General features: G+C 60.1%; 1 protein-coding gene across 6 annotated transcripts; it reads right to left on the bottom strand.

The window, feature by feature from the left end:
* Positions 1–529: 529 nt before the first annotated feature.
* Positions 530–23,190, bottom strand: SPIRE2 (spire type actin nucleation factor 2). 6 transcript variants are annotated; one of them, XM_037816440.1, is made up of 16 exons: positions 22,905–23,190; positions 14,652–14,695; positions 10,898–11,254; positions 9,801–9,881; positions 9,524–9,688; positions 9,199–9,285; positions 8,917–9,040; positions 8,493–8,662; positions 7,894–8,083; positions 6,604–6,728; positions 5,714–5,848; positions 5,522–5,589; positions 2,537–2,648; positions 1,633–1,748; positions 1,149–1,208; positions 530–877 (listed from the first exon to the last, which is right to left on the bottom strand). In XM_037816440.1, the coding sequence occupies exons 1-16, from the start codon at positions 23,161–23,163 to the stop codon at positions 655–657; spliced, it is 2,316 nt and encodes a 771-aa protein (XP_037672368.1). In that variant the 5' UTR covers positions 23,164–23,190; the 3' UTR covers positions 530–654. The 6 variants fall into 6 exon arrangements, with proteins under 6 accessions (XP_037672368.1, XP_037672366.1, XP_037672363.1 ...); XM_037816438.1 differs by having other exon boundaries at positions 2,537–2,564; positions 22,905–23,177; XM_037816435.1 differs by having other exon boundaries at positions 9,530–9,688; positions 22,905–23,177.
* Between the last annotated feature and the right edge of the window lie 4,183 nt (positions 23,191–27,373).

Genomic DNA, 27,373 nt, shown 5'->3' with positions numbered 1-27,373 from the left:
TCACTCTTTGGTGTGTCGAGCCCCTCGCAGGTGGGTGGACTGTCCCGTTACACAGCCCCTCGCCTCGCTCGGACACGGTCTCTGCTAAAGGTGGTGGCACCCCACTGGGACAGGAGCCCCATCCACAGCAGGCAGGCACTGTGGTACAGATGGACAGAGCTGCTTGCTCCTGCACTGGGACAGGCCCCGCTGTGTGGGTGGCTCCAGGGGCAGTGGGAGTGCTGGCCGGGTGAGCCTCAGACCTGAGCCACCGCCTGGCCCGGCCCTGCCGAGGGAGAGCAGGTAGAACCGGGGCGTCCTCTCCCACCCAGGGCCTCTGTTCTCCCCTCCTGGAGAACAGAGGGGAACACTGGGACCCAGAGCTGGTGGGGGTCTTCCTCAAGCCACATCATCTGGAACCTGTGCCCCCCGCAGGCCTGTCCTCCGTCCCACGGGAGTGAGAAGAACCATTTCCTGGGATGGGCACTGGTGTGAGACTGCCCAAGTGCAGGCGCCAGGAAACGAGGGGTAGAAACACACAGACTGGGTGTACATTACAGGAACGCATCTGTATCTGTATATATGTACATGCGCAGCTCGGGAGGGCGGCTCTGCCTCTCAAAGGCCCCACAGCCCAGCCCAGGGCCGGGAGGACGGGGGCGGGGCCCGAGGCTGTCACTCGAAGTCGAGAGTCCTCGGGGAGGGCACATAGAGCGACTGGGTGTGGCGGGCACGGCGGGCAGCGCTGTTGAGGACGTCCACACTCCTGCGGCTGGAGCGGACCACATCAGCCACGAAGCTGCTGCAGCCACTGCACAGGTCCCTCAGGACGCAGCCGTGGGAGTAGATGTGTGGGAACTCGTCCTCCACACTCCGCCACCGCGGCCCCTGCAGGGGTCTATGTGGGGAGAGAAGGCTGGCTCAGGGGAGGGGTCCCAGATGCGCCCGCTGCCCCTGCCTGACCCAGGCAGCCTCATGCCTGCCAAGCAACACTTTAAAATGTCCATGGGGCGAGGGGGGGGTGCAGCTCAGCTGAGTGGCTGAGAGCAGGGGCTCCAGACTCAGGTGGCCTGGGTTCAAGTACAGCCTCCCCCGGGGCTGGGCTCAGGGGCCCCATCTGTCTACACTGGGGGAGTAGCTTCCACTGTTGTTAGTAATCAGCGCTGCACCTGTCCTGAGAATGCCACCGGCCGTCCATCTGCAATGCCCTGGAACCGCCCCAGCACCACCTGTCCAGGGTGATGTCATTTATCAGCCAAACCAGGACACCTGGAGCGGAAGCTGGGTGGACCCGGGCTGCCTGCTTGGCCATTGCCCCTCTGCCTGACCTGGTGTATCTGCACCTTCCGGCCACTGTCTGCCCCATAGGAGCCCCTCTCCCCTCCCAATCACCCTCTCTCTTGGCATTGTCACCCTGCCCACGGGAAAGGTGCAGCCCTGAAGGCCGGCATTAGTGCGGACTTTGGGAAAGGCTCTTCCTCAGCAGGCACAAGGAGCCGGCCCACCCAGGACAACTCGCCACCCTGCGCCCCAGAGGCCTCCAGCCTCATCCGTCCCAAAACAACTACCTCAGGGTGTCCCAGCAAAAGGTAACCAAGCCAGCCCCCCACCCAGCTCCCGCGGTGACAGCAGCTGCAAGGCACAGGAGCTCACTGGAAGATGTCTCTTCTCTGGGCGGGCGTGGTTCTGTCAGCTGATGTCCTCGGAGGACTCTCAAAGCCCAGCGAGTAGACAGGGATGTGAGCAAACTTCTTAGAAGGCATCTTGATCTGCAGCGCAGAGAGAGGCGGGGACAGGGCTGAGAGGGCAAAGGTCGCCTTGGGAGGGCCTGGCTCTCAGTGCCCTGGGGAGCGGGGAGTGGGATGGCTGCAGCAGTGAGCCAGGGACCCCTGCCCTCTGTCATCGCTCTGGGTCTCTCCCCCAGGCCCTGGGTTGAAGGCCCTACACGTGCTTCTGTGTTTCCTACACTCACCTGCACTTCTGGCTCAGCTAGACAGTACATTAGAGGGCAGGAACTGTGCATGTCTCTGCACACAACCTAGGGGGTCCTGCACTCAATAAGTATTTAATATTGATGAGGTGGGAGTTTTTCCATTGCCAGGTGGCAGGACATATGGTCAGGGTTAAAAAAAAAAAGTGGTGATAAAAAAATCCCTTTTAAGCAATTTCTTGTTTCTAAGCTGAGGCATAATGGGGTGGTGTGCTTCTAAATGTTACTCACTATCCATTCACCGCTGTGCACACACCTGCACAGACACAAGAAACGGTATAAAGAACCTCTCCAAAAATGCCTGAGGGACCTGTAAGATGTCAGACTGGGGTGTGCAGATGGGAAGCAAAGGGTCTCTCTGCACTGGCCCACCAACACGGAACATTAAACAAAACAAATAGCTCCACCACCAAGGGCTTTTAAAAACTGCACATGGTCTCGGAAGTCTAGGAGTGGATTCTGCCCAAGGGTGAGGGCAGGTTGTCCAGTCCAAGAAGATTCAGCAGAACCCATCCCACCCTGCTCCCCATGGCGCCCAGGACCCCGGAGCCCCGGGCACAGGCTCACCTTTACACTGCAGGAATTGCAGACAGCTCTGGAAGGGAAGGAAGGGGAAGCAGCGTCAGCTCCATGGAGAGGCACACGAGGAAACAGCTGTGTCCCAGCCTCCACGTCCCACCTGGCACAGGTGCTGGGTCAAACCGACCTTGCCTTGCCCTTGATCACTTCTCTCCTAAATCCCACTTGTTCTTTGACTTGGTACTCCACCCCAAATCTTCTTGTGCCTTCCCAGCTTTTCCCTTACAGCACCCAGCCTGGAGTTTCCTTGTACACTCCACACTTGCTGTACTTGGTACTTCTCACCCCGGAAGCACCATGTCAGCCCCAGGTACTCCACTTTAAGTAGCTGTTATCATTTTCTATTCCCATACTGATTTCAACAGTAAATGCCTGCTTGTAAAAATTCAAACACTGCAAAGAATCGTAATCTATACAGAATGGTCCTCTCCTCCAAAACCCATCCTCACAGATAATCCCTGCTAGTGATACAGTTTCAATCCTCCAGATTCACCTAAGCATAGATTTAAAAAAAATACATATAATTAAAAAATTAAAATGGGGTATATTATGTAAACTATTCTGTAATGATACATCAGAGTCTCTTCTCGACACAATAGTACAAATTGTCCAAACTTCAACAACCCCCCGGCTAATTTAATTGTGGTCAGGGAACAGATTTTGCATGGCTTAAATCCCTTTAGATTTATTCAGACCTGTTTTATGGCTCAGAGTATGGTCTGTTCTGGAAAGCGTTCCACAGGCACCAAGAAGAATGCGTGTGCTACTGTTTTTGGGTAGAGTGTTCTATAAATGTCAATTAGATCAAGTTGGTTTCATAGTGTTGTTCAAATGCTTTATATCCTTATTTTTTCTATCTACTAGTTCTATCAATTATCAAGAATATTAGAGATATTTAAGTCTCTAATTATAATTGTGGATTTAGCTATTTTTCCTTGCAGTTCTGTCGGTTTTTGCTCCATGTATTATGAATCCCTTTTATTAGATACATATATGTTTAGGATTATTATTTCCTTTTGATGAATTAGTCTCTTTCTCATTATGAAATGAACTCCTTTGTCTCTGGTAATATATTCTTTGTTCGGAATTCTACTTGGTATGATATTAATATATCAACTCCAGTTTTTGACTAGTGCCAGCCTGGGGTGGGGTCGTCTGACCTTGCACGGCCTGGGTCTGGGAAAGCAGGAGCTGGGCTGCCAGGGCTGGCCGCCTGCTGGGGCGTCCGGACAGTGTGGCCCCAAAGCCTGCCGGGCCCTGGCCCGATCGGGGGTTGGGCACATACTGACCCCGACACCCTGCACCCCGAGGCAGCATGATTGGGGGGGGGGATACCAGACAGAGGGTCTCGGCTCTGCCCTGGCCTGTGTCATCCACGTCCTTGTCCTCAGCCTCACCAGCGTGAACTCTGTCTCCCTGCGAGGTGAGGATCCAACGCTTGCTGATTCTTTGAGGCCCACTTGGACCATGTTTACATGGTATATCTTTTTCCCTCCTTTACTTCTAAACTATGTGTGTGTTTACATTTAAATTAAATGTCTTGTAGGCAGCAGATGATTGGGTCTTATTTTTTTTTTTAATTCAATCTGGCAAACTATGCCTTTTAATTAGGTTCTTTAGACCATTTACATTTAATGGGATTGTTGACAGTTAGGTTTAAGTCTGTTGCCTTGCTATTTGTTTTCTTTTTGGCCCATCCAATCTTTGTTCCCTTTTTCTTCTTTTCCTGTCTTCTTTGTCTTATTAGCTGTAACTCTTTGCTTTGTCATTTTAGTGGTTGTTTCAAGGTTTACAGTGTACATCTTTAACTTATCAAATCTACATTTAAGCAATATTATACCGCTTTATGGAGAGTGTAAGAACCTCACAACAGCACACTTCCAACACCCGCCTCTTCTCCCTGGCCTTAATCCTGTTGTTATCAAACATTTTACTTACAGAAATGCTATAAACCCCATGATGTGCTGTTATTAATTTTGTTATTATGTTTTCATGCCTGGTATCTTTTATTGGATGCCAGACATTTCATCTTGTTGGATGGTTGATATTTTTTTATTCTTTTTCGTGAGCTTTGTTCTGGGAATAGTTTGGTCCTTTCAGATCTCACTTTTGTACAGTGCTAACCTGAGGGCCACGTGCTCCTCACCAATGAGGCCAGACCGTCCTGTGCATTCCACCCCGTGACCCATGAACTACAAGATTTCCTGTCTGTCTGGTGGGCACAGACTCCACTCCCAGCCTCCTGGGGGTGCTGGGTACTGTCCCCTTAAACATTTAGGATGAGGGTCAGTAAACTTTTTCTGTGAAGGGTCAGACAATAAATATTTTAGGCATGGCTGAATGAGTAATGAATAAATGAGTGTGGCTGTGTTTCAATAAGACCTTACCCAACAGGCAGTGGACCAGATTTGGTCCATGGGCCCTGGCTCACCAACCCCGCCCTGCTGCTTTAGGGTGCTTCTTTTCCCAGCCTTGGGGAATTTCCTTGCACACCTGCTCTGATCAGTATCTGCTGAATACTCGAGGGGCCACCTGGTCTCCCCGGATTCCAGCCACAGCCCTCACCTCAGGGCCTGGCGGGCTCTGGCTGGTCCCTCCTCCCTGGGCCGTGGCCTGGAAGCTCCACAGGGAAGCCGGGCAGTCATGGCCCCCCCTTGGTGTTTCCTTGTTCCATATCCTTTGTCTGCATTTTTGTGGTGGTTTCAGGTGGAAGGGTAATCTGTAACCTCATTTTGTCTGAAAGCAGAAGTCTCCTTGCTATTTAAATTTTAAATTAGTTTCTGTTAAATAAAATTAAAAATTCCACTCCTTGGTTGCACCAGACACATCTCAGGGACTTAACAGCCACCAGCACATCACAGAGCATCCCCATCACCACGGAAAGTTCTGTCAGGCAGCACTAGCCTGGAGGGCTCTTGCCTCCCCCCAACTCCAGTGCCAATTCACAGCCAAGACACTTTCACGATGACTCACCTCTTGCAGAAGAGACAGGTGGATGGCCAGGAGAACAGTGGAAACTTGGCTCGGCAGCAGCAGCAGATCTGTCAGGAAAGACTGGGTTTGTCCAAGCTCCTGGGGGCCCATCCCCACCTCGTCTGTCCCCCACCCCTCTCTAGGGCTCCCGCTGGACCAGGGACAGAGCCATCCAGGAGACTGGCCACTCACCTTCCCCTTCCTCAGGCTGCTGTAGAGCTCTTTGTTCTGCAGGAACTTCTCCATCTCAGCCTTCACCAGCACACGCCGCACGTCCACCACCTCCTCCACGGTCAGCGCGAGGCTCTCCACGGGGTGGCTGAACTCCTGGGAGAGTGGAGGGCTGAGGCTTCCTCAGGAACTCGGGGGAAACTCACCCTGAGGACCTTCTTCCGGGAGAGCCTCACATCCTCCTGGTCTCAATCCAGCCCAGCCAGTGACTTCCATGAAACTCCCCACTCGTCCGCTCAGCCAGACCCAGGAGGCCTGCTCCCTTGATCCCTGGGCGGGCCTTGCTGCAGGCCAGGCTCTCCGGCCCACCCGTCCTGCCCACCTCCCGAGTCGCTTCTACTTTCCAAAGCATTTCCATGTCTCTCACTTGAGCCTCTCGATAAACCTCAGGGAAATGACAACAGCGACATCCAACACCCCACCCGCCTGCAGGAAACCTCGAGGCCCCAAACGCTTCAATCCGTGATCTCATTTAAGAAAATCACAGACCAAACTCCAGGTCCAAGTGGGCCTCAAAGAATCAGCAAGCATTGGATCCTCACCTCGCAGGGAGACAGAATTCACACTGGTGAGGCTGAGGACAAGGACGCGGATGACACAGGCCAGGGCAGGGCTGAGACCCTCTGTCTGGTATCCCTCCCCCAATCATGCTGCCTCGCGGTGCAGGGTGTCGGGGTCAGTATGTGCCCAACCCCCGATCGGGCCAGGGCCCGGCAGGTGTTGGGGCCGCACTGTCCGGACACCCCAGCCTCCTGCTTTCCCAGACCCAGGCTGTGCGAGGTCAGACGACCCCACCCCAGGCTGGCACCGAGGGCCTCCCGGGTCCTGCCTGAAGCGCTTCTGTCACTCACCAGCCACAGGTGCCTGGTCTGGCTGTCCAGGGCCGTGGCCTCGGGCCTCTCCTCTGCTGGCCCCGGACTGCTGTGCCGGGGGGACCGGGGGTCAGGCTGAGCCTCGACACTCCCAGGGGCGGAACCTGAAGGCAGACACAGGGCCCTGTCAGGACCCTCGGTTGGACCCCTTTTCTCCCAAGGCCTAGGGTGGACTCCCCCCTCCATGGTCAGCTCAGAGGCAGGGATCCCCAGAGCCATCAGCTGTGACTCGCTGACGTCCAACAGGCTGAGGCCCTGAAGCTGTGAAGAGGCTGCGAGTCCCTGTGGCCACGTTCTAAAGGAGGCCTGCGACTCAACCGTGCCCAATCGCCACACAAGAGACGGCCCCATGAGGAAGCAAGCAGCTGGCCCACGGTGACCACTGTGCTACCCCCTCCTCTCCTTGGGGGAGAAGCCCCCAGGGACGGGGAGGCAGAAAGGCAGGATGGGGACAGTGGACACGTGTCCTGCCTGGGGGCTCCGAGGGCTGACGGGCAGGGGGCAGCTGGGAGGTTGATGAGGGGCACTGGGCAATGGGTTGGAGGGCGTCGCCCAGCCTAGGTACATGCAGCCAAGGGCGCTGAAGGGCCCCTATCCAAGCCCCTGGAGGAAGCGAGCACAGAGTCCCGTGAGGGGGCCCTGCCAGCGTGCAGCCAAGCGCATCGCAGAGATGGGTGCCTGCCCCCGCCAGGCCCTCTCGCCAACATGGAAGCCCAGCTCGGACCGGGTGGACCTCTCACCACCCGAAGTGGGTCAGGACCACAGAAGGGGGTGTCCTGAGCATGTGCAGGAAGGACCCAGGGCGCCCATCACCTCGAGGGGCAGAGAGGGGCCGGCAGGTCTGGGGGAGCTCCCAGCTGCTGAGCTGCCTGCACGGCCGCAAGAGGGGCCTGACAACCAGGCCAGGGGGCCTTGTTCTGTGACAATTTGTGGACCCCGCTGGGTCTCTACCTGTGGAAACGGACTGGAGGAGTCTGTCTATCCCTGGGTGTTCCGGCCCATGAGCAGCAGTTGTCCCCAGGTAAAATGGGGATTTACCTTCTAAGCTTTTAAAAAACATTTTACAAAGAGTAGGGATTATTTAATTTTTAAAAAATCAAGTTAAAAAAATGGGTGGAGGATGCCTGGCTGAGGCGCGGGGGAGTCTGGGCTGCTCTTTCCATGTGCTGCTAAGGCGGAGGGTGGGAAGGTCGGGGCGGGATGGGGGGACGGGGAGGGGGGGACGGGGGGGGCAGGCGGGGGGAGAGTGGGGGGGCGGGAAGCACTTGCCTGGCTCCTGGCCGGGGCTCTGGCTGTGCACGGTGCCTGCACGGGGCCTAAGCAGCAGCTCCTGCCCTCCGGGGGGCTCGGCGGGCGGCTGCAGGCCGGGGGCCGCCTCGCTATGGAGCCAGGCCAGGTCGTGCTCCGAGAAGGAGCGGTCTCGCTTCAGGGTCGCCTGCCCACACGGGGACTCTTCCTCCTGCGGAGACGCCAGACCCAGCGCACCCGACAGCTCAGTCCAAGGGCTGGGGGCCTGGCTGCCTGTCCCTGAGGCTGGGGGCCACCCTCCCCTCCTGCCCTGCCTGGGGCCTTCTGGAAAGTTCTAAAGAGGTCAGGGCTGGTGTCGGATGGAGGCTGAGCCGCCAGGAGGCCGCTGCTGCCCTCCTCAGCACGGAGATGAGAATGTGCCCCCTTGCCCAGCCTGCTCCAGGGCCCACAGCCCACGTCAGGGCACCAGCTCCCAAGGAGGGCACGGCCAGGCTGCAGCCCACGGTCTGGGCAGCAGTTGCCCACAGAGCCAAACAACGGCCCCTGCTGCCCTGAGTGTGCCCAGCTCCTCCCTTCCTGCCCTTTCCCAGCCACCTCTTGGGCACCTCAGCAGCTCTGACCTCAGACGTGTTCATTTCCTCCATCTCAGCCAAGGTGGGTGCCTTGAGTAGGACGCGGGGCCGCGGCCGCTGGGCACTGCTCCCGGCACCCGTGGGGGACAGGTTGATACAGGAAGTGGACGAGACGTCCCCTGAGCAGGCGTTGAGGATGCAGGGTAGGGAGCCAAACCCTGGGGGAAGGGGAGCAGTGAGCACGGAGGGGCAGGGAGCCAAATCCTGAGGTTCAGTGAGTGGGGGTGGGTGCAGAGAGCTGAACCCTGCAGGGAGGGGGTCAGTGAGTGTGAACAGGGGGCAGGACGGGGACATGAGCGTAAACCCTGCCCTCCCCCACAGAGCAGGAGCTGAGAGCTTCAGGTACATCCTCTGCTTAGCACCACCCCCCACGGAGAGATGCCAGGGGAGCCGGCACCCCTTCACCCCCCACCTCGGGTGCCCCAGCAGGAGCTCCCCACAGGCCGCAGCTTCCGCTCCTGCTTGATCTCCTCCAGGATCTTCTCGTGGAGGGTTCTCTGCTTCTGGGGCAGGGGGCGGAGCCTCCTCTCTGAGACCTGCAAGGACAGTGGTCAGGGGTCAGTGATCAGGCGCACAGGGGGCCCAGCGCGGCTCCACCTGCCGGCAGAGGACGAGGCTGCAGCATCGGGACCCTCGGGCAGGAGGGAACCGGCCCCTTCACTGGGGAAGCTGACTCCTCCTGGGTGGGGCGCACCTGCTTGAGCGGGGGCCGAGAGCGGATGAAGTCCAGGATGATCTCGTGAGCGTCCTTCTTCACCCTGGGCGGGATGTCGCCGTCAACCTGGGGGGGAGCCGGCAGGCAGTCGAGGCTGAGGGCCAGGAGTGGGTAGGGGGCATTGTCTTCTTAGGGGGACGCTTGGCGCCTGGCCAGGGCTCCATTTCTCTTCCAGTCCTTGTCATGCTGGGCCTTGTCCCCAGGCTCCGCCCCCAACAGGCTCCACCCCCAACAGGCCCCGCCCCCGCAGGCCCTGCCCCCAGCAGCTCAAGCCCCTCCAAGCTCCGCCCTTCATCCCGCGCACCATGACCTTGCGCAGTTTGTAGTTCCGGGCCCGGATGTCCTGCATCAGCATCTCGAAGGGCGTGAGCTGGAACTCGGTGGGCAGGGGGTTGAACTCCTGCTCCTGCACCTTCTTGAGCTTCACCCCGTGGCGGAGCTCCCGCATGAGCTGGACCCAGAGCCGGGCCTGGCCCCGAGGGGAGAAAGTGGTCTGAGGCGCAGGCCGGCCCCGACCCCACACCCCACACGCCTAGAGCCTGAGAGAAGGCAGCCTGGTCAGGAGGGGCAGCCGGACTCACCCAGTCCGTGTGTCCTAGGTGGTCGAGATCCGCCAGGGGCTTCTCCACCTGTGGCTCATCCTCCCGCAGCTTCTGCAGCATCTGGAGGCGCAAGCAGGACCTTGTCAGGGAGGAGGGAGAGTGGGAGGAGCCTAGCAGGGCCTCATTGGGAGGAGGGAGACTGGGGGAAACATGGACCGGCAGAAGTCCTGGGATCAGTGGCAGGTTAGTGCTTAGTGAACGGGGGAACTGAAGACCCAAGCACGTGAGGTAACTGTCATACGTGAGAACTTGGGTGGAAGCTGCTGGACTGGCAGCCTCTGGCTGCCTCGATTGCCTGGGACCTCTGTCTGCTCTCACCAATGCACCCCACACACACACCCTCAGGCAGAACCGGTTACCCCGGGCTTTCCCCCAAGCCACTTGCCAGTCTGCTCTGGGAGCTCCAGAAAACGCTTCCAGTGCCAGCAGGTTCTAATAAAAGTCCTTGTGTGTGACCGGCCAGTCCCCACGGGCTCCCTCCTGCCTGGCACCTATGCCTGTCCCTGAGCAGACTGCCTCTGTCCAAACGCCAACTCAGCCATGCCTCCCACTACCAGTTCCCCCAATTTCCACTTGGTTGAGGTCTGGAGCCCTTTTCTCCTGCTGCAGAAAGGACTCCTGTGGTCTGGGTAAGAAACCGACCAGCAGAACAAAGACTGACCTCGGGATGCGGTGGCGGGGAGTGTGAGAACACCTTGGAGCTGTTACTGACAACTGGGGCAGAATTCAGGGTGGGGGGAAGATAAGAGAAGCACACCATAAAGACAGGGTGCCAGGAAGCCAGCCACCCTGGGTCCATCCATACCGGTTCAGATGAGTGCTAGTAAGTTGTCCTGTGCCACATCCCAGACCCCACTGGCCCAAGAGGATGTCCCTGAGAGCCACCTCAGGCCCAGAGGGCAGAGAAGCCGGCCAGGAACCCTACCTGGTTAGAGGAAAGAATGACGCAGCCTCCACAAAGTGTTACGGTGGAACCAGTTAATTTCAAAACCACTTTCTGCTCTCCAAGCAAGAGGGAGCCTAGCGAACACCCTATCTCCCCAAGGTCTCCAGACTCTCCCGTGCCTGCCCCTCACCTCCTTGGCCTCCCGGACCCGGGCCAGGAAGGCGCGCAGCTCCAGCGTCTCCAGGAAGAGCGCGCGGCACACGGCCTGGTAGTGGCTCTGCGCGCTGCGGGGGTCGCTCAGGCGCGCGGCGCACAGCTGCATGGCCTGGGCGAAGGTGCGCACGGCGCGCGGGGAGCCCTCCGCTGCCTCCTCCTCCTCGGGGCCCCCGTAGCCCTCGTCGGCCCCGCCGCCGCCGTCGTCACAATCGTCGCTGTTGGCCATCAGGTCCATGAGCCGCTCCAGCTGCGGGCTGAGCTCGCGCTCCTCGCTCTCGTCCAGGCCCCAGTCCAGTGCGCGGTAGATGGCGAAGCCCAGCGACTGCACCACCTGCGGGCACGCGGCGGGGCAGGGGCTGCTGTCAGCGAGGGGAGGGGAGGGGAGGGGAGGGGAGGGGAGGGACCCCCAGCCCCGGGGCGGAAGACGCCGCGTCCAGGGGCCTGGCTCCGCGCGCTGGCACAGCGCCACGGACGGGGGCAAGTGCGCGCCCCAGATGGCGCGGCGGCCTGGGGAAACAGCCAGGCAGAGTCTCACCAAGAACAAACGTTTGCCGCGTGCCTCAGCCTTCCCCCCATCCCAGGTGTTTAACCAAGAGAAGGAGAAATGGAAACTTGGGTCCATACAAGATCGGTACTCAAATGCCATAATATCCAAACCTGGAAAAAGTCAAATGGTCTTCCGGTGAGCGAACAAACAACCGAGGGACTCCCGACGGGACAGTGGGGTGGCCGGGCACCTCACCGCAGTCAAAATAGGAACATGGCCACACACCCAATGCCAGAAACACGGTGGGCTCTCCCGCGGCAGGACCCTCTAAGCACTAGGGACCCGGGGCACAGGGCTGAGGGCTCGGGGTTGCCTGGGAGGGGGCACTGGAACTTCCGGGGCTGCGGGAAGGTTCTGCACCCTGACTATAGCGTTGGTGACACAGGACACACAGCGCTCAAAATTCACTGAACTGCCCGAAGTCTGTGCGTTTTACCCGATGTAAATTATACCCCAATAAAGTTGATTTTAAAAAGCAGAAAGACAACTCTACCAGTGGAGAAAGACTAGATTATTCAATAAATGCTGGTGGAGTAACTGCTCACCCATAAATAAGAAATGTTTGACACTTGTGCTCATAAAAAATTACATTCTCTCACTTAAATATTTAAAAATACATGTTACTTTTCAGTCTACTTCAATAACCCTTTAAAAACCAGCACGGGTAGGACGAGAGGGCGGAGGCTGCGTGTGCTGCGGGGCGGGGCCAGGACGCCTCCGGAGGCCGGGGGACGGGGGGGTCTCCCCGAGGAGTCTTTTGAAAAGCACAACAACATATTCCACGCTGTGGAGGCTGCAGGAGCGACCTCCTCACTCAGCATTTCCCTGTTCTTGACCCGTTGCACCCGCAGAGCTGTGGGAGGCCCCCCCCTCGCGCCCCTCCCCGCGAGCTCTCCCCCGCGAGCTCAGACATGGAGGGGGCGCGAGGGGGCACAGCTCCGAGGGGTGACAGTGACGCCACCGCTTCTGTTGCACAGCATTGAGGGGTGTTTTTCTTTTCACTCTTTTTCATTGTAGTAAATTATACATAACTTAAAATTGACCAGTTTTAAGTATTTGGTATATTCACAATGATGTGCCATCATCACCATTTCCAAACAGAAACTCTGCACCCATTAGCAACAACTTTCTCTATGAATCTGCTTATTCTAGGTATTTCTTATAAATGGAATGACACTGCATGTGTCCTTTTGTGTCTGGCTTCTCTCACAGCATGACATCTTCAAGGTTCATCCACGTTGCAAGTCTCAGAACTTCACTCCTTTTTGTGCTGAATGACCACATTCTGTTTATGGTTCGTCTGTTGATAGACACTCAGGCTTTTTCCGTCTTCTGGCTGTTGTAGGTGACGCGGCTGTGTGCTCTGGCATTCGGGTCTCCGAGGGCCCCCTTTTCAAATCCTTTGGGTGCAGCCCAAGAGCGGAATCTCCAGGTAGTAGGGTAATTCTGTGTTCAACTTTTTGAGGAACCAGCAAATGGCATTTTGTTTTGTGTTTTAAAGGGCTTTCAAATTTTTCCCTTATGTGACCAGGATGGGAAAAGATACATGCACAAATATACCAACAGCTCTCCTTTGTATGCCTGGCGCAATGCTAAGCCCTGTGCACAGGTTCTTTCACCCAGTGGCCAGGCTGCTTGGCCGCAGCCTTGGGGTGCAGGCTCTCTGCCCGTGCTCAGGGCTGGGCACCAGGGCTCTGCACGCTGTGAGGAGCCACGTCCCTGTGCCCTGGGCCCCCGGCTGGAGCTCAGGCTGAACCTCTGCTCTTGACTCTTCTCCCGAGCACCTGCCCAGGGGCCCTGGGGAACCTGTCTTGGCAGGGCAGGGTGGGGGCCGGTGGTGAAAGCCAGTGTCAGGCAGGGACAAGGTTCTGAGGATGCAGTTTTCTGTCCTGCAGAAGCTGCTGAGAAGTCCCTGGGGGGGGGTGGGCAGAGTTTCTTGGCTCAGGGGGGCACACCACCGCCCTCTCACCTCTGCTCTGCAGGGCACTCCAAGGCACACCCCAGAATCAAGAGTCAGCACAGGTGCGCCGGTCAGAGGGCACGGCCGGGCACACCCCAAAGGCAGCAGCAGCCTGGCCAGGCCAGGGCGGGGTTCCCTGGGGCAGTGGACCTACGGGCGCCCTCCACGTCCTCCTGGCACAGACTGGGATGGGGACGGCTCCTGTTGTATCTCCTTTGGGAAACCAGGCTGGCAAGAGCCGCAGGTGGTACAAATTCCAACACATGCTTTCTTGGTCCCAGAAGCAGAGGCTGGGCTCCCTCACTTGTGGTTCCCTGTAGGTCCTTGGGGGACCTTGTGGGGGTGCCCTCTTATCCTCCCACAAGAGCACAAACCCTGGAGACAAGTGGAGAAGGAAAGGGCCTTGGGGATGCTGAGCGGCCCCTGCCCAGTGGGGTGAGAGGGTGCACTGCCATCCCAGCCTCCTCTCTGACAGCTGCTCCTTCAGAGCCTCTCCGCCTGGGCCTGGGCCGTGGGAACCCTGGGAGGCCGAGAGCGCTCGCTTTCCCGTGGGGAGGACCTGGCAGGTGGCCAGAGCCCCAAAGCCCAGCAGCCCAGCCCGGCCCTCAGCTGGACCTCTGGGCTCTGGGGATGGCAGGAGGGGAGCCGAGGAGCCTGGGGACGCTGCCAGCTGGGGGCCCGGAGAGGAAGGGCCCTGGAGAGAGGGAACTACAGGTGCATTTCCCGAGGCTCAGGGGTGGGCGTCTAGGGGAACAGACACCAGCGGCGTTTCCTGGGGTGCCGTTACTGGAGTGACTCAGGGCCTCTGGGCAGAGCAGTACAGAGGGGACCTGCTCCAGATTTTCCATAAATATTTTTTAAATGTTAAACAACAGGCCTCCTTCCAAAAGGAGGCCCCTTCACTGGGGAGCACAGCTGCCTTCACAGCCAGGGAGCCAGTGGCCCCCTTCGCCCAAAGACGTGGGGATGTGCCCAGATGTTTGCAGCCGTGGAGGAGGAGAGCGGACGGTGGCTTCGCTAGCCCCAAGCCTGGGTGGGGGCTGCTCTCCCAGCTGCTACGGGCACCACGCTGCCCCTGCCCCCCGGGGCCTCCGGTTACGCTCTGTGAGCTTTCCCCATGTCTCCTGCCTGCCCATTGCCTGGCTTCATGTGCTCCACAAACAACACGTGGGACGCTGGCAATCCCTGACCACGCGAGCAGTTTGAAAGACATCAGTGTACCTGGGCTTCGGAGCTGGCTGGCGGCACCTCCATCGTCGCAGGCTCTGTAAGGCAGGAGGGAAGGAGGGGGTCAAGGCGAGCACTCAGCATCCCCAAGACCCTGATGGATGCCCCCCACTGTCCCCTCCCTTCCGCTTGCCCTCAGGGACATACATCAGCACCCCGAGGTCTCCCAGGAGCACTAGGAGGCGGACCACAGACACAGCCCGCTCTGGGCCCATCTGTGCAGGCCTGAGGCCAGGGGTTGGATGTGGACCCACCCACAGGGGACTGGCCCAGCGCCCCACACAGCAGCTACACCTGTGGGCCCCTCAGGCCTACTCGTGGGGTGCTGAAGGAGGCCTCATCTTTGGAGGTGAAAGTAAAGAAGGAACTCAAAGCAGGGAGGAGCCCCCATGGCTTCCAACCTCCAAATGCCAAGAGCTGAGGCTATGCACCCCCAAATCACAGCAGTCAGAGAGGAGGCTGGAGCGTGAAGGAACCCCCAACAGTGGACTGTGGATTCAGCACCTGCTGGCAGCTCTGGCTGGGAGACTCCCCCAGACTGTCTGCCTCTCTGTCAGCCGGAGTGTGGGGCACTGAGCCGGGCCCAGGTGTTTTATGCCCACCCCCCACCCCAACCCCGGCTCTGGGTGGCACTACCCAGGCCTGCTCCAGTAGTCGTGACAACACACAGGCCGCAGGGAGCACTGGAGCCCCAGTCCACAGATGCGGAGACGGAGGCCCCAAAGTGGGAGTCCGGTTGCCCCAACATCTCCAGCTCGTGGACGGTGGCAGTGGAGCAAAACTGAGCTGGGGGACCCCAGAATCTGCTCCAGCCACTCCCCGAGCTTCCTGGAAGATGCTGCATTGGACAAGAGGCAGAAAACCCAGTCACTTCTACAACATCCCTTGAATTAAGGCGGCAGTGAGCACCGAACTGGGATGTGAATTCCAGTCACCTTAACTCCTTTCTGGAACAAAGTGGAGTAGAAATGAACCCGAACCACAGAATCGTCCCCTCAGTGAAACCTGCCCCCTCTGCAAATGGTTCCAAAATGCTACCAAGACCCGGGAGATTGCCAAGGATAAAGGGGCCCACGAGAAAAACAGGAAACCACTCGCCCCAGAGTTCGTGCGTTTTGAGGCCTGGGTCGCCCCAGGCCTGAGCGGTCCCTGGCCCGGGTCTGCGGCCGCTTTTGGATTGAGGCAAAGGGAAGGTGGAGGAAACAAGACCCAGAACAAAGCTGCTGCGAGAGCAGGTGGCGGCTCGGGGCGGAGGGCGCCAGCAGGCCGGGCGGAAATGGGACGTGGTCAGGCGGGAAGAGTTTTAATGCTGCCTCCCTGGCTCTGATAACCAATCTGGTCCCCAAAAATCTGTGCCAACATTAAACATTCATAATTCAAAAGGTGCTTTGTGTTGCGAAGACGGAGCCATGCAGAGCCCTTGCAGGGGTGTCCCCTCCCCGGCCGCACCCTGAGCTCTGCTGGCGGCGACCACTCGGCGGGGACACCCTCGCTGGGACAGGGGGCCTCCCCCTTCTGTGTAAAATAACCAAGGGGGCGGAACCGGGAAGCCAGCGAGTTTCCCGTGAAATGGGACGGCGCCGCGGCAGTGGCCGCCGAGAGAGGTTTTGTTTGGAGGGAGGCTCTGCTTCCAGCAGAAGGTGGAGGAGGGAACCGGCGCCGGGCAACCGGGTTCTGACCCACTCACAGCTCCCCGAGGCTCAGCCCCCTGGGGCCTCCCTCCCGAGGCGCGCGGCTCTGCCTGCCCTCGGTTCCCGGCGCGGCGGAGCCGTCCCCTCCCCTGCACCCCGGGGTCGTGCAGCCGCCCCACCGTCTGAGGGCCCTTCAACCCCAGCCGAGGGCAGAGCCCTTCGCTTGGGCCCAGGGAGGCTCCCGGCCCATTTGGGTCAGACGGCCGCACCCCGTTGCTGGGCGAGGCCCGGCCCAGAGGACATGGGGGCGCCCCGTTGCTGGTGGAGGCTCCGCAGCCCCCGCCCGCGGCACACACACCCCCTCCTGACTCTCAGGTTGGGGTGCCAGAGCTCCCGCAGGGCCCATCGCCAGCAAGTGAGGCAGAGCGGGAGCACACAGTGTCCACCGAGGCCGGGCCAGGGTGTCCGAGCAGGGGGCAGGGGGCAGCCCTCGGGGAGGACACGGTGCCTTCGTGCTGCAGGCTCAGGACCCCTGGGGGGACGGCAGAGGGCAGCACCCAGGCCCACCACGGGACTCACCCGTGGGCTGGACACGCACAAAACACCCACACGGCCGGCTGGGGGCACGACAGGAAGGGCTCAATGGTGCCCTTTGCCCTGTATGAATTTGGGGACATATGAGGGCGCCGTACAGCCGGGAAACGAGTGCACGTGTGCACGTGTGCGTGGCAGGTGTGCAGGGGCTGCACCTGGATCTCCCTGGCGAGTCTGGCTGGGGCCTGGTGTTGGGAACAAGCATAGACCTTGGAGCCCACTCTGACTTTGAGCAAGTCAGTGAATGTCTCCAAGCCCCCATAGAGGGCCGTGGCTGACCAACAGGCTACTGAAGAGTTAACTGGAAAAGCCAGCCTTCAATTGGTGCTTATTCCGGAGTCAGGAAATTAAATTTATAGCGTAGAGGAGGGGACGCCCTAGCTGAGCACTGGGCCTCAGGGACCAGCGGGTCAAAGTACCGAGGCCAGAGGGAGGTGTGGCCGCGGAGAGCAGGGCAGTGGCCTGTTTGTTCGGCAAACACTGAGCTCCAGGTCGAGGGAGCAGTGTGCCGGCCTTCCTCGCTCCTCCCCGGCCCGCCGGCTCCACAGGCCGCCCGGCTGACGTCGGCCCAGGGGCTCCCCCTCCCCTTTCCTCCCCAGAGCCGGGGCCGGGGCTAAAACCCCCACACAGGTCCTGTGCCGCGGCCCACCCAGCCAGTCTTGGGGACAGTGCTAAAGAGCCCCCTCCAGCCAGCGCCCCCAGGAGCAACGGGGCCAACTGGGTATCCTCCCCTCCTTGCTGAGCTTTGCCTGGGCACTCGGCAGAGACCACCGTCCTGGTCCTCGGTGCTGCCGGCCTCCCCCGGCCCCCAGAGGCCCAGGCGCTGGCCCAGGTCACGCAGCCAGGGTTCCGCCGCAGGCCAGCCCGATTCTGTCCCCGTCCGTGACCACCGAGTCACCGGGAGATGGAGCGAGTGTCAGGGAAAGACACACGCGGCCCACGGTGGGGCCCAGGCCGGGCTCCCAGAGCACCAGACCCCAGGGTGGGCTCAGGGCAGTGCCCGGCCCGAGCAAGGTCCGGGGTTCTCATGCGCCTGTGGGGGCCTTGGATGCTGCTCAAGTCAATGTCCAAGGCACCTGGGCAGGCAGCTTTGGGGGTTCAGGTTCCTGGGCCCTGATGGGTTCTTGGAACTGGACCCCACAGCGGGCAGCCGTTTTCCCAGCTCCCTCAGGGCCACCCGGCAGAGGCGAGGGTTAGGGGCTGTCGGTGAACGTGCATCAACGTCGATACATTTTACACCAAAAGGAACACCATAAACAAAACTGAATGCCTCACCCACTGAGCAATTTGGGGGGGGGGGGTACCGCCACCTACAGTTTCTTTCGAAATGCAAAGAACGGGAAGGGATAAACCTGCCCACCAGCCCCCAAGGACATCCCCACCATGACCTCTGGAAACTGCAAGAGGGGTTCAGGGTCACCAATCGCTGACCTTGAGATGGGGAGAGCATCCTGGATTACCCGATGGGCCCTTAACAGTGGACGAGGGGTCGGTGCTGGCTCTGAAGGGGGAGTAGGGGCTGCTGACCTCCGGACCCTCAGAGAAGTGTGCTGCTTTAAGCCACCCGTGGTCACCAGTCAGGGCAGCCACAGGGAACCCTCGGCCTTCTTCCAACCCTCCCTGGGGAGAAGCCATGCTGAGGACCCTCCAAAGGCTGACATGCCTGCCACTGGGCAGCAGGACGGAGCGGCCCAGGGGCAGTACGGGGTGGGAGCTCCCCCAGACCCCACAGCCCTGGCCCTGGCACGTGCTCATTTGCCTCACTGATGTGATGCCTTTCCCAGGCCAGCTCCCTCCTTCAGGGGCTTGGCTGCACCCACATGGAGGTGTCAGGGCTCATGGTCAAAGACACCCCAATGTCATCGTGCCTCAGCTCCCCGGTGGCATAGTTGCTTGAATGGACCACACCCTGGGACCAGACTCACAGTCCTCAGAGGCCCCCGTGCCTCCCAGTCCCCTTGGCTCACCCATGGGTGCTGGACACAGGCTCTGGTGATTCCCTCATGGACAACTGAGTGGTGGGGGTGGGTGGGGGGCCAGGACCCCCCGAGGAGACAGCAAGCCTGAGACTCTGCCCACCACGAGCCAAACATCAAGTGTCCTGGGACCCACGACGCATCTCAATAACCAACATCCTCTCCCCTAAAAGCACCGCACGGACCCTGCAAGGCCAGCTGCAGCGGTCACCTGTGGTGCCCCACACCCCTCAAGAGGTTTCCCAGGAGGCAGGTTGGAGTGAACACGCTCCCCAGGGAGCATCCTCCTGTGGTGTGACCCTTGCTCAGAGGTGAGACTAAACCGGGAGCCCTGTCTGCTAACACACCCAGACGGAGACCCTGCCCGGCCCTTGGCACGAGGCGTGCTTGGAACACTTCACATCCTCCAGGAATGCACGTGGGGACCGGCGCCGGGCCAGCCATGCTGCCCCTCGGCTGCATCCCCCGAGCTGGGTCTGAGTGGGGTGCACTTTGGGGTGGCAGTTAGACACTGTCTCCACCAGCCAAGGGCTGCAGCCTTCCCTGTACCGGCACCCAAGGCTTTGCAGCCGAGTGCGAGGCAGGTGTCCGTGTCTCCTGCCTCTTGGACATGGAAACTGAGGCACGAAGGGGATCAGGAAATGCCCGAGTCCCCGCGGTAAGTCAGGGACGAGGTTTGCATGGCATTGGTGCCCCCAGCCCTGCACCCCAGGCCTCCGAGCTTGGCACCCCCAGCTCACTGTGTTCGCCCATCCCCCGGGGACAGCAGGGCCACAGGTCCCCGCAGCTGCAAACATGCCAGGTTGGGAGGGCCTTCAATGCGCCCACCCTCTCGATCGGCCGCTTAGGACAGGGGCCCGGGGCCCCTTCAGCTGCGCAGACCTCGCTGTCCTCCTCCATGGAAGGGGCTGTGACAGGTGTCTGCGTGGCAGGAGCAAACGAGAGCCCGGGTCCAAGGCTGCTGGGCGGCCCCCAGCCAGCACCTCACTCGGCGGAAAAGCAAGTCTGCCTGCAGCTGGGTGACTCGGCTTCCCCCCACCCCCGCCACGGGCCGTCCTCGGGTGACCCTACAGGGTGCAACACAGCGAAGACCCCAGAGCACTACGGATCCCCAGCATGGGGAGGACGGGTGCATCTTGGACAGCAAACTGCTGGGAGAAAAGGAGCCAACGAGAGGCTTGTTGGAAGAACACGATTCAGACAGGAATGCTCGGCTGCTGGAGGCCTGGGGAGGGAAACACTCCCCTCTGGAAGCAGGAGGTCACCCTCCCGAGGGGGCTGTGACGCCCTCCCTGGTCACCACCGCTCAGCATCCGCCTGCTCACTCGGCTCCACTTAAAAGGGAAGCGCAGGGGAGGCATGCAGGCCTCCGAGGTGGGAGTGGGTATGAGATCCTCCAGGGCCACCTCGAGCCCCTGGAGCCAGCAGGACACCCCAGGGGCCTCCTGAGGACAGTAGGTGCAGCGACTCACCTGAGCAGCCCAGAAGCCGCCTGGACAGGAGGGGGAGAAAACAGGCCCTTGCTACCTCCCCATCTCAGGTGAGGCCGGCAGGGACCCTCATCGGCTCTTTTTGGGGGTTTTCTGGGTGGAGACCCCAGGGCCTCAAGGGAAGGCGGCAGGACTCATGTGACCAGCAGGTCCGAGGCCTGGATGTCCGGCATGACGGCCCCAGCCGTGGGGAGCCGCCGCCGGGACAGCTCAGCACAGCAGCACCCAGGGGTGCTGGTGGCTTCTTGCCTCAAAAAATAAAAATAACCCCATCTCATCATGAGGTTTTAATAATGGCCCCCTAAAAATAACTTCAGATGTTAACACGTTTCCCACCAAAACAACAACAAAATTCTCCCAAGCAGCTTATGAAATCATCCTCAGATCAAGGATTAGGAAGTTCATTCCAGTCACTTCTCCTCTCTCGGCTTGGAGACAGGAAGAAGCATCGTCACTTACATGCTGAGATAGTATTATTCACCTTCCAAAATACAGTTTAGTTAGTTTTATTATTGAATTTTAAAAATTATTTTAAACAGCTACTTAGATTTGTCAGAACTTTGTAAGGCAGCACAGATACTGAGAGAGCCCACATAACATGTTGAGAGATTCTGAGTAAAAAAGGGAGAATAAAAAGTGAACGGGTCAAATTGGGCCATTTCCTGACTGCTATTTACAGGAGTAAATATGCATGTTTTGGTGAATTCACTTATCACTCAGGCCCTAGAGAAACACTGGTTAACCACCTTTGTGGAGGTAGTTGGTCTAAAGTTTCAGCTATACACGAAAGCTCAAAAAGGACAGGAGAGAAAGTTCTGGGCAATACGGTGTTTTAGTCTCTAAAGAGGCAGTAAGTCATAAACCTTCACGGAACATGTTTGTGAACAGACACCCAAGATCCTACAGAGCAGAACATGGAACGGGCTGCCGTGAGCCATGGTGTGAGCGCTGAACCCTGGGCCGAGGGCGGTGACAGCTCTCCTGGCAGGAAGTGCTGCTGGGTCCACCGGGATGGGAGGACGGGCAGATGGGCAGGCCCAGGAGGCGGCCACCCCTGGGAAAGCTTGTCGTCAATGTCAGGGAGCACTGAGAGGAAATGCAGCTTTACTTTTTAAAGGTTAGGGAGATGCAAGGGACCTCGGTTCTAACCCGCTGCTGTGACTGGCAGCAAACTGCTTAGCTGCCTTTGCCTCAGTTTCTCCATCTTTAACGTGGAAGGCTCCCATGAGTCTGGCCCACATTGAGGTGCCAGGTCCTTTATCTCCAGGGATGGGGAGAGGCAAGGGGACAGTCTCAGAAGGAGGGGAAGACAGACAGCTTCAGGACGAAAGAACATATATCACCAGCCACTCAACAAGCTCTAAGGGTGCAGACTCGAGGGGCATCCCCCAGGGGAGAGCCAGCCAGTGGGCCCTGCTCTCTCATCCAGCCTTTGAAGACAGTGTGGCAAACTGGTTAAGAGCACAAGCTCTGAACCCAAACTGCCACTTTCTGTGTGATTTGGGGCAAGTCTAGCCACCTCTTGGAGCCTCAGTTTACCCAACCATAAAATGGGAGGAATGTCATTTGCATGCCTACCCGTATTATTTTCACCTGTCAAATGTGTCGGTACTTCCTATGCAAAATACAGCAACTCACAGGTGTCACCGAGCAGGGTGGGGAGAGAGGTGGGAAGGAGCTTGAGAGGAAATGAAGTGATGGGCTTTGGAGCAGGGGCACAGCAGAAGCCCCAGTTACAAAACAAACCCCTGCCTTTGCCCTGGTCACCCCCACCCCCAACGTAAAGCAAACCCACAGACCTCCTCCAGCAAACACACAGCCAGCCTTGGCTCCTCAACAGGATTTCAACTTTTGGAGCAATAGCATCATATGCCCCACACCAGCACTCCGGGTGTCCAGGGAAGACAGTAATTTTTTAAGAAAAAGGGTAAAAAAAAAGAAAAAAAAATCACAAACTCACAATTCTAAATAGACTTGAAACAACTTTCAAGGGCTTAATTGTTGGTTCTTGTCAAGGTTAGGAACAGAAAAAGCAAGCAGGTGGGTCCTCAAATTTGACACACTTCCTCCTCTCAACACAGATCCTGAGCCATGGAAAAGGGCGTGGAGAGGACGCTTCTGCCCCTGCCCTGGGTTTCTGCCCGGCGCCCACAATGGCTGCTGGAAGCAGGGAGGGTTCCACCCTGCCCTGGCTGCACAGATGTGCCGCCTGAGGCCTGCAGTCCCCGGCGCCGGAGGAACCAGCCCGACTTGGGGAGAGTGGGGGGCGGGAGGCGCGGAGTCCCAGGGCTCCCTGGTGCTTCTGGTGTCCTCAGCCCCCAGCCAAAGTTCCTCTCCCCTGGGGAAGACGCGCACAGCCGGGCAGGCAGCCAGGAGCAGCCGGTCCTGATGTCCGGGGGCGGGGTGGGGTCCAGGGGCGAGAGGGGAGGGGAAGGGGGCGGCGAGAGGAGGGGGCTCCCAGGTTAAGCAGAGGGAGAGCTGAGGAGGGGGGTCCGGGTTCCGGGTCCAGCAGGGGAAGGGGGCGCCGAGGAGGGTCGCGGGTCCCCGCGCGCTCACCGGGCTCCCGCCGCGCGCCGACCGAGCCGTCCCTGCGCAGGACGATGTCCGCCGTGTGGCGGATGCGGCGCGGGCCCTGCGCGCCCCGCAGCCCGCGGCAGCCCTGGAAGCACACGGCCCACGCCTGCTCCTCGTTGAGGGGCTGCTCGTAGGCCTTCAGCACCTCCTCCAGGGACAGCTCCGCGGGGCCCTGCGGCTCCGCGACCCCCGCCCGCTCCCGCGCCGCCGCGTCGCCGCCGCAGCTGCCGGCCCGGGCCATGGCCGCCCCATCATCGCCGCCCGCGCGCCCGGCCGGTTTCCATAACAGCCGCGGCGGCCGACGCAGCCCCGCGGAGGCGCAGGGGGCGGACCCCGCGCTCCCGCCGCCGCCTCGTCATCCTCGGGCGGCCGCAGGTGGGGGCGGGGCGGGGCCGGGGATAGGGAAATGGGGCGGGGCCGGGGTCGAGGGCGGGGCAGGGGCGGGGCCGGGGGCGGGCGGGGGATCGGGAAATGGGGCGGGGCGGGGGTCGAGGGCGGGGCCGGGGGCGGGGCGGGGGATCGAGGCGGGGTCGGGGCGGGGCCGGGGATAGGGAAATGGGGCGGGGCCGGGGTCGAGGGCGGGGCAGGGGCGGGCGGGGGATCGGGGGCGGGGCGGGGGATCGAGGCGGGGTCGGGGCGGGGCCGGGAGCGGGGCGGGGGAATAGGGTAATGGGGCGGGGTCGGGGCGGGGCCGGGAGCGGGATCGGAGCGGGGCGGGGGGCGGGGTCGGGAAATGGGGCGGGGGCGGGGTCGGGGGCGGGGCCGGGGGCGGGGCCTGGCCGGGGCGGGGGATAGGGAAATGGGGCGGGGCCGGGATCGAGGGCGGGGCGGGGCCGGGCGGGGGATCGGGGGCGGGGCGGGGGATCGAGGCGGGGTCGGGGCGGGGCCGGGAGCGGGATCGGAGCGGGGCGGGGGGCGGGGTCGGGAAATGGGGCGGGGGTCGGGGTCGAGGACTGGGCCGGGGGCGGGGCGGGGGATCGAGGCGGGGCCGGGGCGGGGCCGGGGCCGGGGCGGGGCGGGGGATCGAGGCGGGGTCGGGGCGGGGCCGGGTGATCGAGGCGGGGTCGGGGCGGGGCCGGGAGCGGGATCGGAGCGGGGCGGGGGGCGGGGTCGGGAAATGGGGCGGGGGTCGGGGTCGAGGGCTGGGCCGGGGGCGGGGCGGGGGATCGAGGCGGGGCCGGGGCGGGGCCGGGGCGGGGCCGCGGCGGCCGGGTGGGGCGCAGAGTCGGCGAGCCCCGCCCCCCCGGGCGCTCCCGCTGCAGGGACTGTGGGGGCCTCGGGCACGTCCGACTCTTGGGGAAGGCGGGAGGGAGAGAGGAGGACGGCGGCACCCCCCACACCCCCACAGTTTGGTTTCTGAGAAGCTGACAAAGCCCAATTGCCCAGGTGACCTCAGGAGGTTATTTTAGGGCGGGATGGAAGGGGGCCAGGCCACTGTGTCAGACCTTCAGGGGTGACACGCTGAAGCAGTGGCCCCTCTGGCAGGGGACACATCCCTGCGTTAAACTGTCAGTGGCTCCACGGGACCCACCAGGATGACAGCGTCCCCTCCCCTCCCTGGGCCTCTGCACTGCTGCCACCAGCTCACTGGGTGGCAGGGGGCGCGCGTGTAGGTTTGTTCAGGCTACTCTGGAGACCTTGCAGCCACGGTCCTGCCAGATCAGAATAACAGGGAAGGAAATGCACTTGGACAATAAATGGCAGCACGGCCAGGGGCCCCACCCTCCGGGATCCCTGGGAGCACAGCCAGGCTGAGCAAAGCCGACTCCCGGCTCTGCTGTGGGAGACTTGGATTCAGAAGGTTTGAGTGAAACTGGGATTCTCTTCAATTTTTAAAGTTCTCGTAATTCTGAAGAGTTGGGTAAAGAAACCACAACCAGGAGGCATCTGCACCACACCTGAAGGGGGCTTGGGGGGGTCCTCTGTGGATAGTCCCATCTGACTGCTCCCCTTCAAGCAGGATGAGTTTGATATGCAATGACTAGAACCACGAGCCTGCTGAGCAGCCCCTCACAGGTGTGCCCAGTCCCCTGCCTCGGGGCCTCCTGGAGGACTGTAGGGCTGAGCAGGAAGGGCTGGGCCTCCAGAAGGGTGTGCTGGTGCCTGAGACGCAGGCCCATACCCCCAGTTCCCAGTGGACTGTCGGTCAGAAGGGTCTGCCCTCAACGTCAACAGCAAGGAGCTCAAGGGGGGCTCTTCTCTGTGTAGGAGGGGCGAGTCCGCCCGGGTGCCAGGTGGAGCCCCTGCCTCAGACAACGCCAGGTGCCAGGTGTGGTGATGTTAGGGAGGCCCCCCATGGGGTGGTTTCTGCTTTGAGAGTCCGTGGGAATAACGACCTCCACCTGCAGCACGCTCATGTAAAGGTGTCTCTACCACCTCCTCGGGAACCGGGCCTCTCACTCCCACAGGGGCCGTCTGAGCCCCATCACCCCCTGGCCCGTGGTGGGGGCACAGCCACAGGGCACAGGAAGTGAGTGGATGGAAGACGGTCGTTACCCTAATTGGAAACCAGCCTAGGTCCTGGCAGGGACTCCCTCCCCTCTTCCAGAAAGGGCCTCATTTCCTTAGTGATGGAAGGACAAAGGTCCTAGGATCTCGTTTGCTAAGCACGGGTCTCCAGCAGCCACAGGGCCTCGGGGGTCACCTGTACAAGGGAACAATGACACTTCTTGACCTGGCTTTGTTCACTTTATTCAGGGATCTCCATGCATGTTACAAGGTATCAATCAGCAAGATGTAAAAACAAAGGTTTTACTAGACATTATTAAAAATTTGTTTCTACTTATCTCTTGATAGCTGAAGGTTTATCCCCCTAAGCCTGCTCACACGAGGGGCAGAAGGCAAACATCAGCTCTCTGGATGCTTGGAGGAACGATCCTCTTTCTTATTCTGCGAGGTCATTTTTCCTATGCTTCCCAGACAGCACCAGATGAGACCTAGAAGCGGCCGAAGGCAGTGAGAGTGATGTCATGATTCCCAGTGGCCACAGCGGCAGTGAGAGTGACACTAACCAAAACTCAGAGTCGAAGCCCGAGTCCCCTCGAAGGCAGACGGGTCTGCTCGGCCGAGGATCTGGCCCTTGGTGCAGCCGAGGGGACTCTCGGACAGTGACTAGTTTCGGCAACATCTCCTTCCTGCGGGGGCCACAAACAGCTGATCCTTTCGACGGAAGGGTCTGGTCTGTATCCTAAATCAGACTGTGGCTCTACCCATCAGGAACTTACGTTACTGGGCTACAAATACCAATCGAAGAGCAAATACCAGCTTTCTACATGTGAGCAAAGCAAATGGTGCCTAATTGAGATGGGAAATGGATTTATGTCAGTTGAAAATGGCATTAGGGTTAAAACTTACCTGGAGAAAATTTAGGTATTTGTCCACAGAGTGTGCAGCACAGGACAGAGAATCAGAGAGATTATTCTGCCATAACTTGAATTTGTCACTTGGATCTCAAACATAAAACAATCACTGCGTTTCTGGCTGTTGGAGACTCGACTGAGGAGCCTGGTGGAAACGGACCGAGGTTAATTGTTAACCAGCTTGTAAGTGTGGCTCGGGGCTGATTCTCACCTTACGGAATCACCTGCAGCCACTCCTTAAAACACCTGTTCCTACACCTCATTCCCAGGACATGCCAATGAGGCGTGGGCATACCCTGACTGCCAGCTGCCGTGCTTGGGAAAAGACGGGAAACATTTGCTAATGCTTGGAATTGGAGAATCACTTTATCAAGTTATCACATTAGCAAAATATTCATCATTGTTTTCCCAAAATGGCCATTCATGCTTATCCTGTGCATGAATGGCACCTGGGGAGGGAGCGGTGGCAAACGGGCCTGGTGACGACACGGGGGGAGCGGGTACAGCCTCCGACTCAGGCTACCGCGCGCTGCCCCTGCCCCATGCTCTGTGTCTGGGGCCCCCACGCAGCTCTAACCCGAGCACATGCCCCGGCCGTGTGGTGGGAGGAAAAGTCCTGGGTGCTGAGCCCGAGCACCCTGCAGACACAGAGCCCCGAGGTCCTGATCTTAGGGTCCTGGAGGCCAGGGAGGCGGCTATGGCGGATCCCTGGGTGAGCTGCTCTTCCAGGAGCTTTACTCCAGGGGCCGAGGGCCGTCCTGCACCTCGGGCGGAGTGGCGAGAAACCTGGGTGTCTGGGGGCAAAGGTCAGGGCGCGCCAGGCACACGCCACTGGCTTAAGATCAAAGCCGTCAGGCCAGAGGCCGCTTGGACTCGCCTCACCCGTGCAGAACCTCTCCCCTCGTGGCCAGCGGGGTGCAGGCTCCCGCCCCGCCTTCCCGATTCCACCCCGCTCTAGAGACTCTAGAGAAGCAGGCCCAGAGCTCCTAGGGTGTCCTGTTACCCGCACCGGGGCCTGAATGCACCCTTTGTCGCGGCGGGGGGCCCGGGCTCCCAGGCTCAGGGCTCCAAGAGGAAAGTGAAATTCTAGAG

The sequence above is a fragment of the Choloepus didactylus genome, chromosome 22 (genome assembly GCF_015220235.1).
Source record: "Choloepus didactylus isolate mChoDid1 chromosome 22, mChoDid1.pri, whole genome shotgun sequence".
Lineage (NCBI taxonomy): Eukaryota > Metazoa > Chordata > Mammalia > Pilosa > Megalonychidae > Choloepus > Choloepus didactylus.
This window is presented reverse-complemented; position numbering and strand designations above follow the sequence as displayed.

Coding starts and splice junctions, on each gene's coding strand:
- SPIRE2 (XM_037816440.1), bottom strand. CDS start 23,163: ATGGCCCGGGCCGGCAGCTGCGGCGGCGACGCGGCGGCGCGGGAGCGG. Junction 11,255..14,651: donor CAGCCAGCTCCGAAGCCCAG/GTACACTGATGT, acceptor GCGTGCCCGCAG/GTGGTGCAGTCGCTGGGCTT. Junction 8,084..8,492: donor AGGAAATGAACACGTCTGAG/GTCAGAGCTGCT, acceptor GCGTCTCCGCAG/GAGGAAGAGTCCCCGTGTGG.